This window comes from Balaenoptera borealis (genome assembly GCF_965194805.1).
Source record: "Balaenoptera borealis genome assembly, chromosome: 19".
NCBI lineage: Eukaryota > Metazoa > Chordata > Mammalia > Artiodactyla > Balaenopteridae > Balaenoptera > Balaenoptera borealis.
This window is the reverse complement of record NC_138878.1, coordinates 16,845,415-16,863,637: the sequence shown is the minus strand read 5'-3', so window position 1 is coordinate 16,863,637 and position 18,223 is coordinate 16,845,415. Positions and strand designations below refer to the sequence as shown.

Genomic DNA, 18,223 nt, shown 5'->3' with positions numbered 1-18,223 from the left:
ACGTTGAATTCTTCCTTCACCAACATTTTTAAGGATTTCCAAAGATTCCACATAGCCATGCATCATTTCCACGGACGTAGCCCTTAATTTTCCTAATTTCTGGGTGACCCTCTGGCTAAAGAAGATAGAACCTAGATCTCCAACCACTTAAATTCTTTTATCGCTGAAAGGAAAATCTCATGAGAGTGAAATTAAAAGATCTTTTTTCTGCCCTTTGAAGAAGGGCGAACTTTCTATATTTGCTTTAGTCTTAAATATGGGTCTGAAACATATCAGACTAGTGCACCATTATGAGAATTGATTCTCTCACAGTAGGTGTGAGTGTTAAGTTTAACGTATTACAGGATCAGATGCACCTCTGACTTCCATTTGTGTGTATCATTGTGATCATCGATCTGAGAAGGATGTGTCTGATGCATCAACAAAACATGTCTGTTCTCTGTAACTTCTGGTAGACCGCTATCATTGGCGTGATAAACGCTGAAAAGGCACATTTCTCCATCTCCACGGGCCAGTCCAAATCATTTCCTGTGGTGAGATTGAAGGTAGGGATGAAGGACTAGGTTGAGTGGGAGAGAGGCCTTGCTCCTCCTTACATAGTTCCATAATTAGCCCAATTTCCAAAACTGCCTTCTGGCATTTCAAAGCGTATTCCATCAATTCTCAAAGTTCTAATCTTCCTGTAGCCTACTCTAACAAGTATCCAGCTGTAAACATTGCCTTAGCTTTAACTGCTACTTTCTAATTCACCTTATTAACTTGTCCGGGTGCATAGATGAGATGGCTGACTGAAATCCTTTAAGTGAAATTAAAGCCCATTTTTACAACATAGCCAATGTCCTCAGTTTACTATTGGTGTGGAAATCCTTGTGACAGCCACTTTATAAGACTTCTTTAATAAGTACCCTAGTTTCAGTGGTCCAGGCCTTGTGCTCTCCCCATCCCCAGCTCTTCTTTGCAACAAGGGGATTTCCATGGGAACACAGGCCCATAGGTAGGAGCCAGGTGCAGTACTACCGCTTCCTCTTGGCTTCAGTTCCCTAACCACATCTACTTTTCATCCTGCCGCTAGACAATGGTGAAAAATCAGCAGGAGTTTTTTTTTTCTTTTCATTAAAAAAAAAAATTGAAGTATCATATACATATAGAAAAGTATATAAAGTACACTAATTTTAATAGTGTAGTTTTATGGTTTTCTACATATCTGCCATCACCCAGATCAGTACAGAGAAACTTCTAATAACCCATAAAGTTTCCTTTTTTCCCTTCCTAAGCTATACCTGCCCCAGAGGTAAGCACTATTCTGACTTTTTATCAGCATCAATTTATTTTGATTGTCCTTGAACCTCATTTTTTAAAAAAAATTATTTATTTATTATTTTTGGGTGCATTGGGTCTTCGTTGCTGCGCGCGGGCTTTCTCTAGTTGCAGAGAGTGGGGGCTACTCTTCGTTGCGGTGTGCAGGCTTCTCATTGCGGTGGCTTTTCTTGTTGCACAGCACGGGCTCTAGGTGCGTGGGCTTCAGTAGTTGTGGCACGCGGGCTCTAGCGCGCAGGCTCAGTAGTTGTGGCGCATGGGCTTAGTTGCTCTGCGGCATGTGGGATCTTCCCGGACCAGGGCTTGAACCCATGTCCCATGCATTGGCAGGCGGATTCTTAACCACTGCGCCACCAGGGAAGTCTGAACCTCATTTTAATGGAATTAAATCCCCATGTTTCCAGTAAGTTGATAGATACAGACACTTGGGTAAATTTGGGTCAAATTTTAGGGGGCAAGAATATTTCATAGGCTGTGCTGTGTATTGTATTTCCTGTTGTCTCACATTACAAGGCGTATGATGTCTGGTGTCTCATTTTAGTGATGTGAAGATTGATCAGTGGTGTTTCTAGTAGGATACATCCATAATAAACTTCCCCATCAACCTTCCTCCTATTGGTTTTAAGTAACCACTGGTGATTGTTGCCTAGATTGTTGCTGTTATTTCATAGAGGTTACATTTTTTTACACATTAGGAAACAGATACAGAGACGGTTACTAACTTGCCTAATGTTACATAGCTAATTAATGATGAATCCAAAATTTCAATCCAGACAATCTGACTCCAGATCCAGTCTCTTACCCAATACACAATTCTGTATCCTGAAAATTTTCCCATGTCATTAAGCATCTTTTTCCTGTCATTAACACACATTTTCCATATCCTCTATAATTTTTAATGATTGCATTAGACTATATCATTTGAATGTATCATAATTTTTTTCAACTGACCAGCTTACAGGTTGTTCTAATTTTTCACTATTATGAATTACATTAAGATGAATATTCTTGTAGCTAAATCTTTGTGCAGATCCACGATAATTTCCTAGGAAAAATTTCTAAAAGTAGAATTTCTTAAAAGCATGTGCATATTTTAAAACATATTTATTGCTAAATTATCTTCCCAAGAGATTGTGCCAGTTTATATTTTAATGTTTGAGAATATTTGTACCCTCATCAGCACTATGTATGCTATGTGTTATTTTTATCAAGCAGATATATAAAGAAATGTTGCTGTGTTTTTATTTCCATTTATTCAATTGACAGGGTTAAATATTTTTCATATTTTTATTGGCTAAATTTTTTTGTTTGTGGAGGGTGTATGTGTGTGTGTGTGAATTGACTGTTCCTATCCTTTCTTCATGTTTCCATTGGGGTGTTGATTTTGTTATTTAATTTGTAAAAGCTTTATATATTTACAGATCTTGAACCACTAACATTTATGTTGTAAATATTTTCTTTGGTTTGTTTACATTTTAGTTTTGTTCATATTTTCTGTTTCGTTTGTTTTGAAATACAGAAGTTTTTTATTTTGATGTAGGCAAATCTATCTTTTCTTTTATGGTTTCTCTCTTATATAGAAAGGCTTTCTTAAACCAACATTTTATAAGTATGGATCTATATATTTTAATCTCTACTCCTCAACATAGAAAATATGGTGGAAGGATTTTGGTTTCATTTCTTTTATTTAAGGAACTATTTAGTTTTTTTATTGTACTTTTAGAAATTTAATCTTAATGCATTGCTAAATTACCAGTCACTCCAAATGTTTCTCCATCTGTTTCCTCTTATATGGCCCAATGTCGACGTTGACAATAACCTGTGGGCTGTTATATGTCATTGCATTTTTTTAAAACTTCTTTTAAATGTATAACATTAAATAACTGTGCCCAAGATATTGAATTGGTAATTGGGACAATACCTGACAAGTGGAATTAAAGCAAAGGGTATTGAGTACATCTGTAAGGGTATTTCCTTCTGAGATTGCCTAGAGCATTATTCCTGATCTGATATAGACTACACTCTTCTCACATATGCCAGATGAAGTATCTTCTCTCTCTTCAGCAGAGCTGGACAAGCACTACCAGTTCTTTGTTCCTCTAGGTCTGTGATTCTCAAATGGGGGAGTGGGAGGAAGAATTTGCCCCCCAGGGGACATTGGCAATGTCTGGAGACATTTTTAGTTGTTAAACTGGGGGCAGGGGGGACGTTACTGGCATTTAATGGGTACAGACCAGGGAAGTTTCTAAACATCCTACAGTGCACAGGACAGCCCCCTGCAACCAAGAATGATCTGGCCCAGAATGTCAGTAGGGCTCCTGCTGATGCACCCTGTTGTAGAACTCATGTTCTGCTTTATAACATCACTCAGATATATTAGTTACATCCAGGACTGCCACATACAATTGTGCAGGTTGTTCTCAGATTCAAAAAGTCCAAGAGGCGGTATTGTATGAATGGCAGGGCCTGGAGCTGTACAGTACTCACCTGTGCAGTCATCCTGGTGGCCTTGACTGAATTCTACCCTATCCTACATCTCAGTTACATCTTAGATTGCCATCTCACTGGAGAGAGCTTGAAAAAGTTATTCATTCCTTCTTGTAATTACAAATCCTCTTGGATGTGGGAGGTTCTGCACATGGCTAATCTTATCTATTTTATACCAATTTTACGAGCATACTTTTTAGTGGATAGCCTTTTCTGATATCTGCTGAATATAGGAGTGTGTCCTTATTATAGAGCCTGTGGCCACCTTTGAAGTGATTACATATGCCTCCTTTTTTTTTTGCCTTCCTTTTACATTTAATGGACCATAATATGAACTAAAGTATATTTTTAAATTATCCCTTGTATTTAGGGAATGTTTTATATCCTTTGCTGATATTTATTTCTCATTCTAAGGAAAAAGAGAAATAAATGAAATTGCTTTTTACTTGTTTGTGGCTCTCATTTGAATTTCAAGCTTGGATCAGAAGTCCTTGATGGAAAAACAAGTTTCCTCCTCTGCCCATAGTTATACCCAGACATTCTCTGAATTCTAATCTCCTGCCTTTGTCAAGTCTAAATCATATAAATTCCTGGGTTATTTGGTAGCTCTTTCTAATGCTCAAAGCTCTTTTTTTAATCTTTTTTTTTTTTTATTGGGGTATAGTTGCTTTACAGTGTTGTGTTAGTTTCTGCTGCACAGCGAAGTGAATCAGCTGTATGTATACATATATCCCCTCTCTTTTAGATTTCCTTCCCATTTAGGTCACCACAGAGCACTGCGTAGAGTTCCCTGTGCTATACAGCAGGTTCTCATTAGTTTTTTATCTTGAATATGTTTATTTTTTTCTTAATCTTGAGAGCAGAGGCATCAATGTAGTTCAGTTCAAAAATGTTTTTTGAGTAGGCACTGAATGGCCAGTTCTGTGCCTGGGGCTGGAAATAGGAGCACGAAAAAGCAACCGTCTCTTCCTTCAAGGAGCTTATAGTTGAATCAGAGCCGTCAACTCATACACAGATCTTCTAAGGTGACCTGCTGATTTAGGGAGAGGCCTGTGTAGGGTATTATGGGAGCTCAGAGGAAACGGTCTTGTCTGTCTTTTTCTCTTTGGGACCCTGCAGTTGAATGTGGCAAAGTGCTTTGGGGCTACATCAGTTCCTCATCGTTATCAAGAACAGCAGGTCAGTTTTTGAAAAATGGCTTTGTACGTTAGCTTTCAGAGATTTTCAACTCACAGCATAGCCTGAAGGTGAAGAGGTGGGTTGGATGTGGGGCTTCCCTGGTGGCGCAGTGGTTGAGAATCCGCCTGCCAATGCAGGGGACACGGGTTCGAGCCCTGGTCTGGGAAGATCCCACATGCCGCGGAGCAGCTGGGCCCGTGAGCCACAATTACTGAGCCTGCGCGTCTGGAGCCTGTGCTCTGCAACAAGAGAGGCCGCGATAGTGAGAGGCCTGCGCACCGCGATGAAGAGTGGGCCCCGCTTGCCACAACTAGAGAAAGCCCTCGCACAGAAACGAAGACCCAACACAGCCATAAATAAATAAATAAATAAAAATTAAAAAAAAAAAAAAAAAAGGTGGGTTGGATGTGTGAATAATTGGGTACTCGTCTGGGAGTTCAGCATTCATAGATTTCAGCAGCAATGAACAACAGTCAAGGATTAGAGTTCACATACTTTGAAAGGAGAATTTTTCAGCAAAATTCAGAGAATTAAATGAAATGCTTCTTGCCAGGTTTGCCTAGGTTAGCATCAGTATAGTTCAATTCAACAAATACTTATATTAATATAAATTGGAAATACTAATCTGGCCAAAATTGAAAGTTGGAGCCCAGGCCGAATAATTTTTTTTCTTCTCTTCCTCCTTATGTTTTTCTTCCTCGTGTCAATTTTTCTGAGAGATATAACTTTAAAATCTATTCATAGACCTTTCCCTTCCTAATTGTATCAGTAATACGTGATAATTTTGGACAATTTGGAAAATATTAAAAAGTGTAAAGAAAATAATCACTAATAGTCTCACCATTCAGAAGTAACCATTCTTTGTTTACATTTTGATGTTTCCTTCTAGTTTCTTTTTCTTTCTCAGACTTGTAATTACATTGTACGTATCCTGCTTTTTAAAAAATTTAACATTATAAGCACTTTTCCATGTCATTAAATATTTCTTGAAAATATAAGATTTATTGGTTGTTATTAATTAATAACCTGAGTTTATCATAATTTTATTTAATTATCTTCTAGAAAGATATTGTTTAATTAGGTGGTTCCAGTTCCTTACTTTATGAGGATTATAAGAAGTGTGCTATTGATTATTCTTATACGTAAATCCTTTGGTGAATCTTTGATTCTTTCCTAAGGATTAGTTCTTAGAAAGGAATTACTAGGTCACAGTATGTGCCTGCTTTTAAGGCTCTTGGTATTTAGTGCTAAGTTGCCTTCCAGAAAGGGATCCTCTTGTCAGCAGTGAATGAGACTGCTAATGCCTCACAGAGAAAAATTATTCCATGGCTTCAGACCTATCCTCTAACCCTGACCAGCTATCTCTAAAATGTGTACCTTTGCTCCCAGAAGGAATGGAGGAGCCTGTCAGAGAATGTTGGGGGTGGGTGGGTGGATGAAGGGAAGGAGGTCAGGGAAGGACTGATGGATGGATGCATGACTCAGTGTGAACCCATTGCTGCCCTAGAAGAACAACTCAGATCTGGTAGTGTCACCATGACATACAAAGCACAGCACTTATTTTTAGAGGCAGAACGTAGTCTTCTAATCAGCAAGCTCAGACAAGTTCTAGTTTACTCTAGGTCAGAAACTTCTAAAAATGAGAGCAGGAATAGAAAGCCATATTCACTCACGTTGCTTCATCTTAAGAGTACCTTCAGTGAACTCTGTAAGAAAGATCAGGAATTAATATTTGGAAAGAGGAATGAGGGGAGAGAACTAAATCTCAGATCTGTTGCAGTGTGCCACGGCAACTAGAATGACACTGGGAACGCAGGGACAAAGCAGCTTATACTTCTAGGTTAGGAGGTACCTTTTCTCAAATTCCTCTATATGCCAGGAGAAGGGTAGGTCCTGGGCTCTAGGGTATATTTCTAACTCTTACAACCTGCAGAACACCCTTATTTAATGCGCTTTGTCAACTCTTTTCCATATCACCTGCTTAATTTTTATGTTTTAGTTCAGCATTCACTTTGCCACCTCAGAGTTCATCCAAGTGATGAGCAACCCATGATCCCATCCAGCTCCAGGATGAAGCCCATAATCTGATTGTAGAAAACCTGATGATACCTGCCCAGAGAGGGGCAAATTCAGCCCCAAATTCTGCTCTGACAAACACCTTCTTCTAGCCAGTTGTAGAAAACAAAGGAAAATGGAATAATTGGATTTGTCTAGCAGGCTACTGTGAGTTCCAGTTGGGTTGGCCTGAGAATTAAGATGAGGAGAGGAGCTTTTAAACAGCTGCATAATATTTTATAGTATAGATACACCACAGTTTACTTATTCAACCATTCCTCTGTGGATGAAACTTCACTTTCTTTCCTATGACATGCAGTACTGCAATATAAATTCTCATATTTGTGTGCTAATGGAAATATATATCTGTATATAGGCATATTTCATATATATGTACATATTAAAGAACTGGACCTTTATTTCTGTAAGATTGATATTTGCCAAAGTGGATTCACTCAAAGGCTGTTTATATTTTAAATTGTTTATATACTGACAGATTACTTCCTGAAATTGTGGGTGAGATAGGGCTTTTTGAACCCCCTGCTGTGTCCATTGTCAAATAGAGAAAAATATCTTTTGAAGATTGTGTTTTTCAAAGTGAATGGACTAAAAAAAGTCCTCTTTTGTGTTATTTTGTTGTTTGTCTTGATGGCAGTGGGAAAAAAAAGTCTTGTTTAAAGTAATAAATTACTGGGAATTCCCTGGTAGTCCAGTGGTTAGGGCTCCACGCTTTCACTGCCGGAGCCCAGGTTCAGTCCCTGGCTGGGGAACTAAGATCCTGTAAGCTGTGTGGCAGCAGCCAAAAAAAAAAAAGTAATAAATTATTAATTCATTTTGCTATTAAGTAATGTATAAGACTAGTCAAGGAATGACAAATCGCCTTTAGAAGTATCTTACTCAACAAAATTTGTTTAAAGGTGCAGCATTATAATGAATCAACTTAAGGGCATTCTAATTAGGTAGTTTCCAGAAATATTTAAACTTTTAATTTACTAATTAAAAAATTTTAGTGTAAGGGCTTTTTCTTTCATAACATATGTTTTGGTTCCCTTATGTGTAGTAAAGGACCTCAGAACATAATGGCTTAAAACAACCACCATTTATTTGTTCAGAATTCTGTAATATTGGTCATGCTTGGCAGGGCCAGCTCATCTGCTCCACATGGTGTTGTCTGGGCTCAGCTGGTGGTTCTACTGCATGCGGTGTAGGCTGGGCTCACCGAGGAGGTTGCATCCAGGTGGGATCTTGACTGGGGCACCCTAGTGCTCCTCCACATGGCTTCTGTCTGTCCCTGTGTGTGGATACTCATCATTCAGTAGTCTAAGTCAAACTTCTTTTCCGCATGGTGAATGGTTTCCCAGAGAACGAAAGCAGAAGCTGCCAGACCTATTAAGAGCTAAACCTAGAACTGGCTTAGTATGACTTCTGCCACATTCTACTGTCAAAGTAAGTCCCCAAACCAGCCCAGGTTCAAGGGGAAGGGAAGTAGCCTCTGACTCTTGATGAGAGAAACGGCACTCAGGGATGGTGTGTTGGCAGCATACCTGCATACTAACTACTACACGGTCAAAAGTAGTGCAAGCTTATTGCCACGTGCCTAACAATACACAGGTATATAAAGAAAAATCCAGTCTCTCCCAAATATTAGTTATATTTAATATTCTTACCTCCTAAAGTAAACAATGATAGTAGTTTGGTATATATTCTTTCACACCTTTCCCTGTGTTCTTATAGGTATGCAAAAATATATGGGCTTTTTATATGGGCTTTTTTTCTTTTACAAAAACAGAACATTAACATACTACTTTACTCTTACTGTTATTACATACTATTAGTCTGCATTTTGCTTTCTTTGAAATCAACTTTACCGAGGTGTAATTTACATACAGTAAAATGCCCCCATTTTTTTTTTCTTTTTAAAAGTAACTTTTTTTTTTTTGTAATTTTATTTATTTATTTATTTATTTATGGCTTTGTTGGGTCTTCGTTTCTTTGTGAGGGCTTTCTCTAGTTGCGGCAAGTGGGGGCCACTCTTCATCGCGGTGCACGGGCCTCTCACTATCGCGGTCTCTCTTGTTGTGGAGCACAGGCTCCAGACGCGCAGGCTCAGTAATTGTGGCTCACGGGCCTAGTTGCTCCACGGCATGTGGGATCTTCCCAGACCAGGGCTCGAACCCGTGTCCCCTGCATTGGCAGGCAGATTCTCAACCACTGCACCACCAGGGAAGCCCCTCCCCATTTTAAGTACACATTTCAATGAGGTTTGATATAAACTCATGTAACCATCACTATAGTCAAAATATAGAACATTTTCATCACCTCAGGAAGTTCCTTTGTGCCCAGATCATCTCCCATTCCACACCCCAATCCTGACCACCACTGATATGTTTCTGCTATTATAGGTTAGATTTGTCTTTTCTAGAGCTTCCTATAAATGGAATCATAAAGTGTATACCCTTTCATGTCTGAATTCTTTTGCTCAGCAAAGGTTTTTGAGATTCATCCATGTTGTGTATATTAATAGTTCACCACTTTTTATTGCTAAGTAGTAGTACTTTATATGACTATACCACAATCGTTCATACATTTACCTGTTGATGGACATTCAGGTTGTTTCCAGTTTTGAGCCATTATGAGTGTAGTTGCTGTGAATATTCTGGTACAAGTCTTAGTGTGAAGATATATATAGATATAGATATAGATATAGATATAGATATAGATATAGATATAGATATATGTTTCTCTTGGGTAAGTACCTAGGAGTGGAATTGCTGGATCATATGGTAGGTGTATAAGAAACTACCAAACTGTTTTCCAAAGTAGTTGTACCATTTTACGTTATGACCAGCAAGGTATGAGAGTTCCAATTGCTCCATATCCTTGCCAACACTTGGTATCAATATTATTTTTTTAGTTTTTAGCCGTTTTAATGAATCCGTAATGGCATCTCACTGAGGTTTTAATTTGTATTTCCCTGATGACTAATTGTGTTCCGCTCATGTCTTTTCAAGTGCTTATTTTCTATTCCTGTATCTCTTTTGTGAAGTAACTGTTAAGATCTTTTTCCATTTCTTCATTGGATTATTTCTCTTTATTTCTCCAAGTCTTTATTAAGTTGTAAGAATTTTTGTATGGAGTAGATACAAGTCCTTTGTCACATATATGTATTGCAAATAGTTTCTACCAGTCTTTTCTTTTTATTTATTTATTTAGGCTGTACCAGGTCTTAGTTGGGGCACATGGGCTCCTCACTGTGGCATGCGGGCTTCTTAGTTGCGGCATGTGAACTCTTAGTTGCAGCATCAACCAGTCTTCTCTTAATGGTGTCTTTTGAGGAGCAGACATCACTTTTTCTGGTTAAAATAATATTTATCATAATATTAAGTAAATATGCAAAAACAAAATTAATTATATATTTTAGGTCATTTACAGCTTTAAAAACATATACATTTAAAATTTTAGGGACTTCCCTGGTGGTCCAGTGGATAAGACTCCGTGCTCCCAATGCAGGGGGCTCAGATTAGATCCCTGGTCAGGGAACTAGATCCCACATGCCTCAAATAAAGATCCCACATGCCGCAACTAAAGCTCCCACATGCTGCAACGAAGATCCCGCATGCCACAGCTAAGACCCGGCACAGCCAAATAAATAAATAAATAAATATTTAAAAAATAAAAAAATTTTAAAAATTAGAAAATAAAATAAAAATTTAATGCCAACAAAAAAAATCAAATTGATGACATTATTTTGATATGATAGATTATGTGTTGCTAAAATGAGATGAAATCACTGCCCACAGTGTGTGTATGGTTCTGATGTTAAGGTAGAGAATTTTTTTTAGATCAGCATGCCCAAGTTATTATATGTTGTATGATGAATCCTTACTCCCATATTTTCCCTCTGTATAAACTATTACAAAACCCTTGGGTTCTGCAGTCAGGCTGCCTGCATTCAAATCCCAAAGCTGCTACTTCCTGAGTCTTGAATATGTGACCATATGCAAGTTACTTAATATCTCTGTCCCTGTTCTCTCATTTGTAAAATGATCATCATAATAAGACCTATTTCATAGAGCTCTGGTGAGGCTTACAGGAGTTAATAAATGTAAAGTGCCAGGTATATAGTAAATACTCAATTAATGCTATTTATTACCTTTTTTTACCTCAAACTCTGTTCAGTAACTCTTCAAGGACTAAAGCCTCAGCTCTGTAGGGACACCAGACAGTTTTGGGTAGAATTTCAACTGCCTCAAGAAAACAGGAACTGAACTCAAACCAGGCTTCTTACGTAAAGCCAGGGATCAGGTTTGTACTACCTCCCCCGCTCCCTCCCACCCCCAACACACGTAAGGATGAAAGCTACAGTTACCTCTGGGAACAAGCTTCTCTCTTGGAAGATGAAAGAAGGCACACGCACCACCAGACCCTGGTCCTGGCAACTAGGACTTATTTCTATTATTTCTCAAGGCTGAAAGACCCTGAAGTAAAACTGCTTCTCAATTGGGTTACCTGCACCATCAGTTTCTTCTTTCTACTGAATATATTTTAAACAAATAAACAAAACACCTTCTTAACCCCATTTCCCCTTCAAACTATAGCCCTGTTTCTCTGGTCTCTTCCACAGTTAAACTCTTAGAAAAAGTTGTCTGAACTTGCTGGCTGCACTACCTCCTTTACCATTTTCTTCCCAAGTCACTCCGAGGGGACTTTTATCCCCAGCATTCCCTTATCAACCAAAATATTGAAAAAGCCAGTGGTCAGTTCTTCATCCTCATACTACCTGACCACCCAGTAGCATTTGATATGTTTGACCATTGCCTCCTTCTTGAAACTCCTTCCTCTCCAGGCCTCCCATGCAATAGACTTGCCTGATGGCTCTTACCTCATGGCTTTTCTTCCTCAGTCTTCTTCTCTGGCTCCTTCCCCACTACCAGATCTCCAAAGTCTGGAGTCCCCTAAGGCTCTGTCCTTAGTCCTCTCTCTTTACACAGTGCTACTCATTACCTGGTCAATCTAACTAGAAGTTTATCAATTGTATTAACATTTTTTTCAAAGAACAAGCTTTTAGTTTAATTAATTTTCTTTATTGTTTTTTGGTTTTCCATTTCATTGGTTTTCCCTCCTATCTTTAATATTTCTTGCTGTAGTTATCTATCGCTACATGACAAATTACCTCAAAACTTATCGGATTAAAACAACAAACATTTTATCTCATAGTTTTTGTAATTCAGGAGTTCAGTTATGCCTTAACTGGCATAAGTTATGCCTTAACTGGGTGCCAGTTATGCCTTAACTGGGTGCCTCTGCCTCAAGGATTCTCATAAGGCTGAAATCAAGGTGTTAGCTGGGCTGCAGTCTCATCTGAAGAATCAGCTGAGGATAGAGCAGTTCTCAAACTCACTCACATAGTTGTCAGGATTCAGTTGTTTTCAGGCTGTTGGACTGAAGGCCTCAGTTCCTTGCTGACTGTTGACCACAGCTTCCTTCAGCACTTTGCCACATGGGCCACTCCACAGGGCAACTCAACATGGCAGCTAGCTTCCACCAGAGTGAGCAATCAAGAGAGCAGGAGAGGGCAAACGAGATGAGAGTCTGCGTCATTTGTACCTAATCTCAGAATTGACATCCCATTACTTTTGCCACATTCTGTTTTTTGCAAGCAAGTCACTAGGTTCAACCCTAATTCAACAGGAGGGAATTACATAAGGTATGAATATCAGGAGATGGGGATCATAGGATGCCATTTTAGGGGTTGCCTACAACAACTTCCTCCTATAAACTTTTGGTTTAACTTGTTTATTTTTCTAGTTTCTCAAGGTGAAAGCTTAGATCACTGATTTTGGACCTTTCTTCTAAAGGAAGCATTAAAAACTATAAATTATCCTATAAGAATTACTTTAGTGGCATTCCATAAATTTTGATGTGTTTTCATTTCAAAATATTTTCTAACTTTGCTTGTGATTTCTTTTTCTACCGTGGATTACTTAGAAATGTGGTGTTTTTTGTTTAAACTTCAAATATTTTCCTATCTTTTCATTCATTACATTTTCCTTTACCTCATTGAACATAGTTATAATAGATGCTTTAAAATCCATCTCTGGGGCTTCCCTGGTGGCGCAGTGGTTGAGAATCTGCCTGCCAATGCAGGGGACATGGGTTCGAGCCCTGGTCTGGGAAGATCCCACATGCCGCGGAGCAACTGGGCCCGTGAGCCACATTTACCGAGCCTGCGTGCCTGGAGCCTGTGCTCCGCAACAAGAGAGGCCGCGATAGTGAGAGGCCCGCGCACTGCGATGAAGAGTGGCCCCTGCTTGCCACAACTAGAGAAAGCCCTCGCACAGAAACGAAGACCCAACACAGCCATAAATAAAATAAATTAGTTAATTAAAAAAAAATCCATCTCTGATAATTGAAATGTCTGTATTATTCAGTCTTGGCCTCTTTTGAGTATCTTTCTCCTTGAGAAGGGGTCATATTTTTGTTTTACAAGTAATTTTGGATTATGTCCTGGACATTATTAAATTATGTTGGGAAGGCTATAGATTCTGTTATGGTACTCCAAACTGTTAAATTTTTGTTTTAACAGGCAATTAAATTAGACTCAAACTTCAAACTTTGTCTTACCTGCAGTGGGCCGTAGCTCAAATCTCACTTCAGTTCTTTCAGCCTTAGCTACAAGCTGCTTTGAGTCTAGTCTTCACATACTGAATTTCAGCACATTTCCCTGAGGTCCAGGAGAGACAATGGGAGACTATATTCACCCACCTGAATCCTTATCTTCTTCATAATCTGTGTCCTGCTTGTTTACTGCTGTGGGAGTAAATAAAGTTACAAGAGAAGAAGTCATCATTCTCATCCTTTTTCAAATTCCGGCCAGGATTCTATGGCCTGGCTTAGCTCAAGAAGCCAAGATCATAAAGATCCATATGTGCTCTGTTAAGGGATTTCAATTTATGCTGACTTAATTTTTTTTTAATTTTTAAATTTATTTATTTATTTATTTATTTATTTTCGGCTGTGTTGGGTCTTCATTGCTGCGCACAGGTTTTCTCTAGTTGTGGCGAGTGAGGGCTACTCTTTGTTGTGGTGCTCGGGCTTCTCATTGCGGTGGCTTCTCTTGTTGCAGAGCATGGGCTCTAGGCACGTGGGCTTCAGTAGTTGTGGCATGCAGGCTCAGTAGTTGTGGCGCACGGGCCCTAGAGCTCAGGCTCAGTAGTTGTGGCGCATGGGCTTAGTTGCTCTGTGGCATGTGGAGTCCTCCAGGGCCAGGGCTTGAACCTGTGTCCCCTGCATTGGCAAGCGGGTTCTTAACCACTGCGCCACCAGGGAAGCCCTATGTTGACTTTAAATGGAAGTCACTGGGAGATTTTAAGGAGGGAAGAATTAATCATAATTACATTTTAGCAAAATCATTTTGGCTGCTATGTGAAGGATGAGAGTGGGACAAGACTAGAAGCAGGTAGACTCATAAGATGTTGTTGGGCAATCTGGGAACGAGATGATGATGGATATTGAATGAGGATTTACGTGTGAAAGAAGGCAAATGATGCCCCCAGATAGGAAAGAAAGCATGAGAACAAAAGTGGGATGCCTGTGTTGCGAATGGAGGACTTGACCTGTCTCCCTATAGCAAATTGTGTTGGGTGCCTTGGGTAGTAAGGCTAGATAGGGAGGGTGGACAGACCGCAGAGAGCCTTGAAGACTGGGCAGATGTGGACTTGATGTGACGGGCATTTGGGGATCACTATGGATTCTTAAGAAAGGAAGCCACATGATGACAGATGTATAGGTATGGTTGGCAGGGGCATGAAATGTGAGTGAAGAAAGGAGAGGCTGGAGCCAGAGAGATAGCTAGGAGGCTGTTTTGGCATTCCTAGGCATAAAGAGATGAAGACTTTGATCAGAGGGATGTCTGTGAGAATGGTGAGGAAAAAGTAGACATTATAGACAATTCAGAAGAAAAAATGAGAGACTGTCACCTCTTTTAACATTTAGTGGAGATGGAGTTATAATCCACCTGGCAGTTCCACGAAGTGTAATCCACCCAGTTATTCTCATAGTAATGTTGAGAGGCTCAAATGAAATAATATACATAAAATGAAATATTTGTGTCATTATAGAGATGTATTTACGACTGTATTAATTCCTGTACTGGGGTTGCCAGAGACTAAAGTAGAGAGGTAGGACCACCTACAGTGGCAGCCATTAGGCAGGTAAATAGGAAATTGATGTATAGATTTAACCTTGGGACACATTTTACCTTTCTCTGTCAGAGGTATGCACTGTGACCCCCGGAGTCATAACTTCCTAAGTTTTGATCTTGACTCTAACATTTAATAGCTATGAACAAGTTACATAGCCTCTCTGTTCCTTATCTGTAAAATGGGGATAATTATGGTAGCTTCCTGATAGGGTGGTTATGAAATTTAAAAGATAATATATGTAAAGTGTTCAGAACCAGCATCTTTCATGGTAAGGGGTGAATAAATATTGGTTGCTATTATTTTCTTTTTGTCATTTTTGAGTGAGTACCATGTATTCCTCCATTCTCCCAAGGCAAAAGCCAACCTGGAGTAAATAGCTCTTCAGACAAGTAAAATGTGTGATCATCCTGTCCTATTCCAGAATACAAATCACAGTTGAGTACGCACTTTATTCCAGGCTCTCTGTTGATCACTTTATGTGCATGCTCTCACATAATCCTTGAAATGGCCCTGCAAGGTGATTCCTTTTGTTATTATTACCATTTTATAGAAAAGGTAACAGGTTCAGAGTAGTTAGTGACTTCCCCAGGATCACACTGCTAGTTGGTGCTCGATCAGGGACTCAAAGCCTGATTTCTCTGATTGCAAAGATCATGCCCCTAATCACAACTGTAAAAAACAGTTGTTTGCTTTAATCCAAAATTTTGTTTTAATTAATATGAAGACTGTAAAAGCCAAATTATACTGTGATATTAGAAAATCAGCTGTCTGATATTGGCATGAATTCTTAGAGGTAAAATATACCTTGGTGACTACAGTAGCAACAGGAAATTAATTTCTGTAACAAAAAAATTGTGGGGCTTCTTTTTTTTTTTAATAGTTAATTTACAATGTTGTCTTAGTTTCAAGTGTACAGCAAAGTGATTCAGTTTTATATATATATAATATATAAAATATATATATATGCATTCTTTTTCAGATTCTTTTCCTTTATAGGTTAGTACAAGATATTGAGTATAGTTCCCTGTGCTATACAGTAGGTCCTTGTTGTCTACCTAGTTTATATATAGTAGTGTGTAGATGTTAATCCCAAACTCCTAATTTATCTCTCCCCCACCCCCAACTATCCCCTTTGATAACCACAAGTCTGTTTTCTATGTCTGTGAGTCTATTTCTATTTTGTAGATAAGTTCATTTGTACCATTTTTTAGATTCCACATATAATTGATATCATATGGTATTTGCCTTTCTCTTTCTGACTTCACTTAGTATGATAATCTCTAGGTCCATCCATGTTGCTGCAAATGGCATTATTTCATTCTTTTTTATGACTGAGTAATATTCCATTGTTTATATATGTATATATACACACACACACATACATACCACATCTTCTTTATCCATTCCTCTGTTAATGGACATTTAGGTTGTTTCCATGTCTTGACTATTGTAAATAGTGCTGCTGTGAACATCAGGGTGCATGTATCTTTTTTTTTTTTTAATATTTATTTATTTGGTTGCACTGGGTCTTAGTTGAGGCAGGCGGGCTCTTTCGTTGCAGCTCGCTGGCTCCTTAGTTGCGGCACGTGGGCTTCTTAGTTGTGGCATGCAAACTCTTAGTTGCAGCATGCATGTGGGATCTAGTTCTCTGACCAGGGATCAAACCTGGGCCCCCTGCGTTGGGAGTGCGGAGTCTTAACCACTGTGCCACCAGGGAAGTCCTGCGTTTTTCTTTTTGAGTTATGGTTTTCTCTGGATATATGCCCACGAGTGGGATTGCAGGATCATATGGTAGCTCTATTTTTAGTTTTTTAAGGAACCTCCATACTGTTCTCCGCAGTGGCTGCACCAATTTACATCCCATGGGGCTTTTATGTTGGGGAATTACAGGGGTTGACAAACCACTGCCCTTGGGCCAAATCCGACCTGCTGCCTGTTTTTGTATAGCCCATGAGCTATGAATGGTTTTCACATTTTTAAATGGTTGGGGGAAGGGGGAAGCAAAAGAAGAATAATCTTCTGTGATGTGAAATGCAAATTTTAGTGTCCATATAAAGTTTTATTGAAACAGTCATGCTTATTTATGTATTGTCTATGGCTATTTTTGCACTACAGTGGCAAAATTGAGTAGTTACAATGACAAACAGAAATTGGCCCTCGAAGCCAAAAGTATTTTACTGTCTGGCTTTTTACAGAAAAAGTCTGCTGGCCCTATTCTAAGGTAACCATTATTCAAGTACATGTATATGTATTTCTTTGGCAGCCCTTCATTGCTTGCTTTTTCAACAAAGTTTCTTTGGAAGTAACTAATCTTTCCAAATCATTCTTAAGTTTTTCTTCCCCTCAAATCAAGCTTTGTATCCTACTTTAAACTTTTACCCTTTATAATTAAACCTCTTTAAATAGATTTGAGTAGATATTGCATTTCTTCTCTGAAATCACCAGCTGCAGTTATTAGCTCAGGAGATAGAAGATGCCATTGGCAGAGTCCATTCTTTAAAGATGACACAATTACAGTTGGCCCTGCTTATCTGCAAACCTGCAGATACAGAGGGCCAGCTAAGTAACTTGAGCATCCCTGGATTTTTATATCCTTGGGGAGTCCTGGAACCAATCCCCCACAGATATTGAAGGACAACTGAATACTTGAATGTTTCAGTGTTTAATTCTGCTGTTATTTTTATTTTCAGTGTCTTCATACTTTTGTCTTCTCATCTCACACCCCTAATTCCAATTTAGAGTAAATTAAAGCATTAATTTGGATCCTTTATTGTGTCCCTGAAAGGACACAGGACAGTGAAACATCTGATTTTCTCTTTTATTTACAAGTTTTAAAATAGATTCTTGGATTTGATATAGATTCTTGCATTCACTTTGACTTATGGACTTGCAAGAGAGTAAACCAACTAATTAGAATATAATGTTCCCATTAAAAGAAGTTGTAACTTCATTTTCTTTTTGCTGGACCTGATGTGGTAAAG

The 18,223-nt window shown here is 38.8% G+C and overlaps 2 protein-coding genes and 1 long non-coding RNA gene across 8 annotated transcripts in view; 2 read left to right on the top strand and 1 right to left on the bottom strand.

Moving 5' to 3' along the window:
* The window catches only part of HAS3 (hyaluronan synthase 3), a 229,423-nt gene that overhangs the window by 128,819 nt on the left and 82,381 nt on the right, over window positions 1-18,223 (top strand). The window lies entirely within an intron of this gene.
* Window positions 1-18,223, top strand: part of TANGO6 (transport and golgi organization 6 homolog) — a 178,982-nt gene that overhangs the window by 103,830 nt on the left and 56,929 nt on the right. Inside the window, exon 16 of one of the 4 annotated variants that reach the window (XM_082369796.1) lies at window positions 11,218-11,343. The exons of 2 other annotated variants lie outside the window; for them this stretch is intronic. In XM_082369796.1, the coding sequence (XP_082225922.1) occupies window positions 11,218-11,306 (89 nt within the window). In that variant the 3' untranslated portion in view covers window positions 11,307-11,343. Of the gene's footprint in view, window positions 1-11,217; window positions 11,344-18,223 lie in introns of those variants that run through there. One more of the 4 variants, XM_082369798.1, reaches the window with a different exon arrangement.
* Window positions 1-18,223, bottom strand: part of LOC309617566 — a 147,484-nt gene that overhangs the window by 73,085 nt on the left and 56,176 nt on the right. The window lies entirely within an intron of this gene.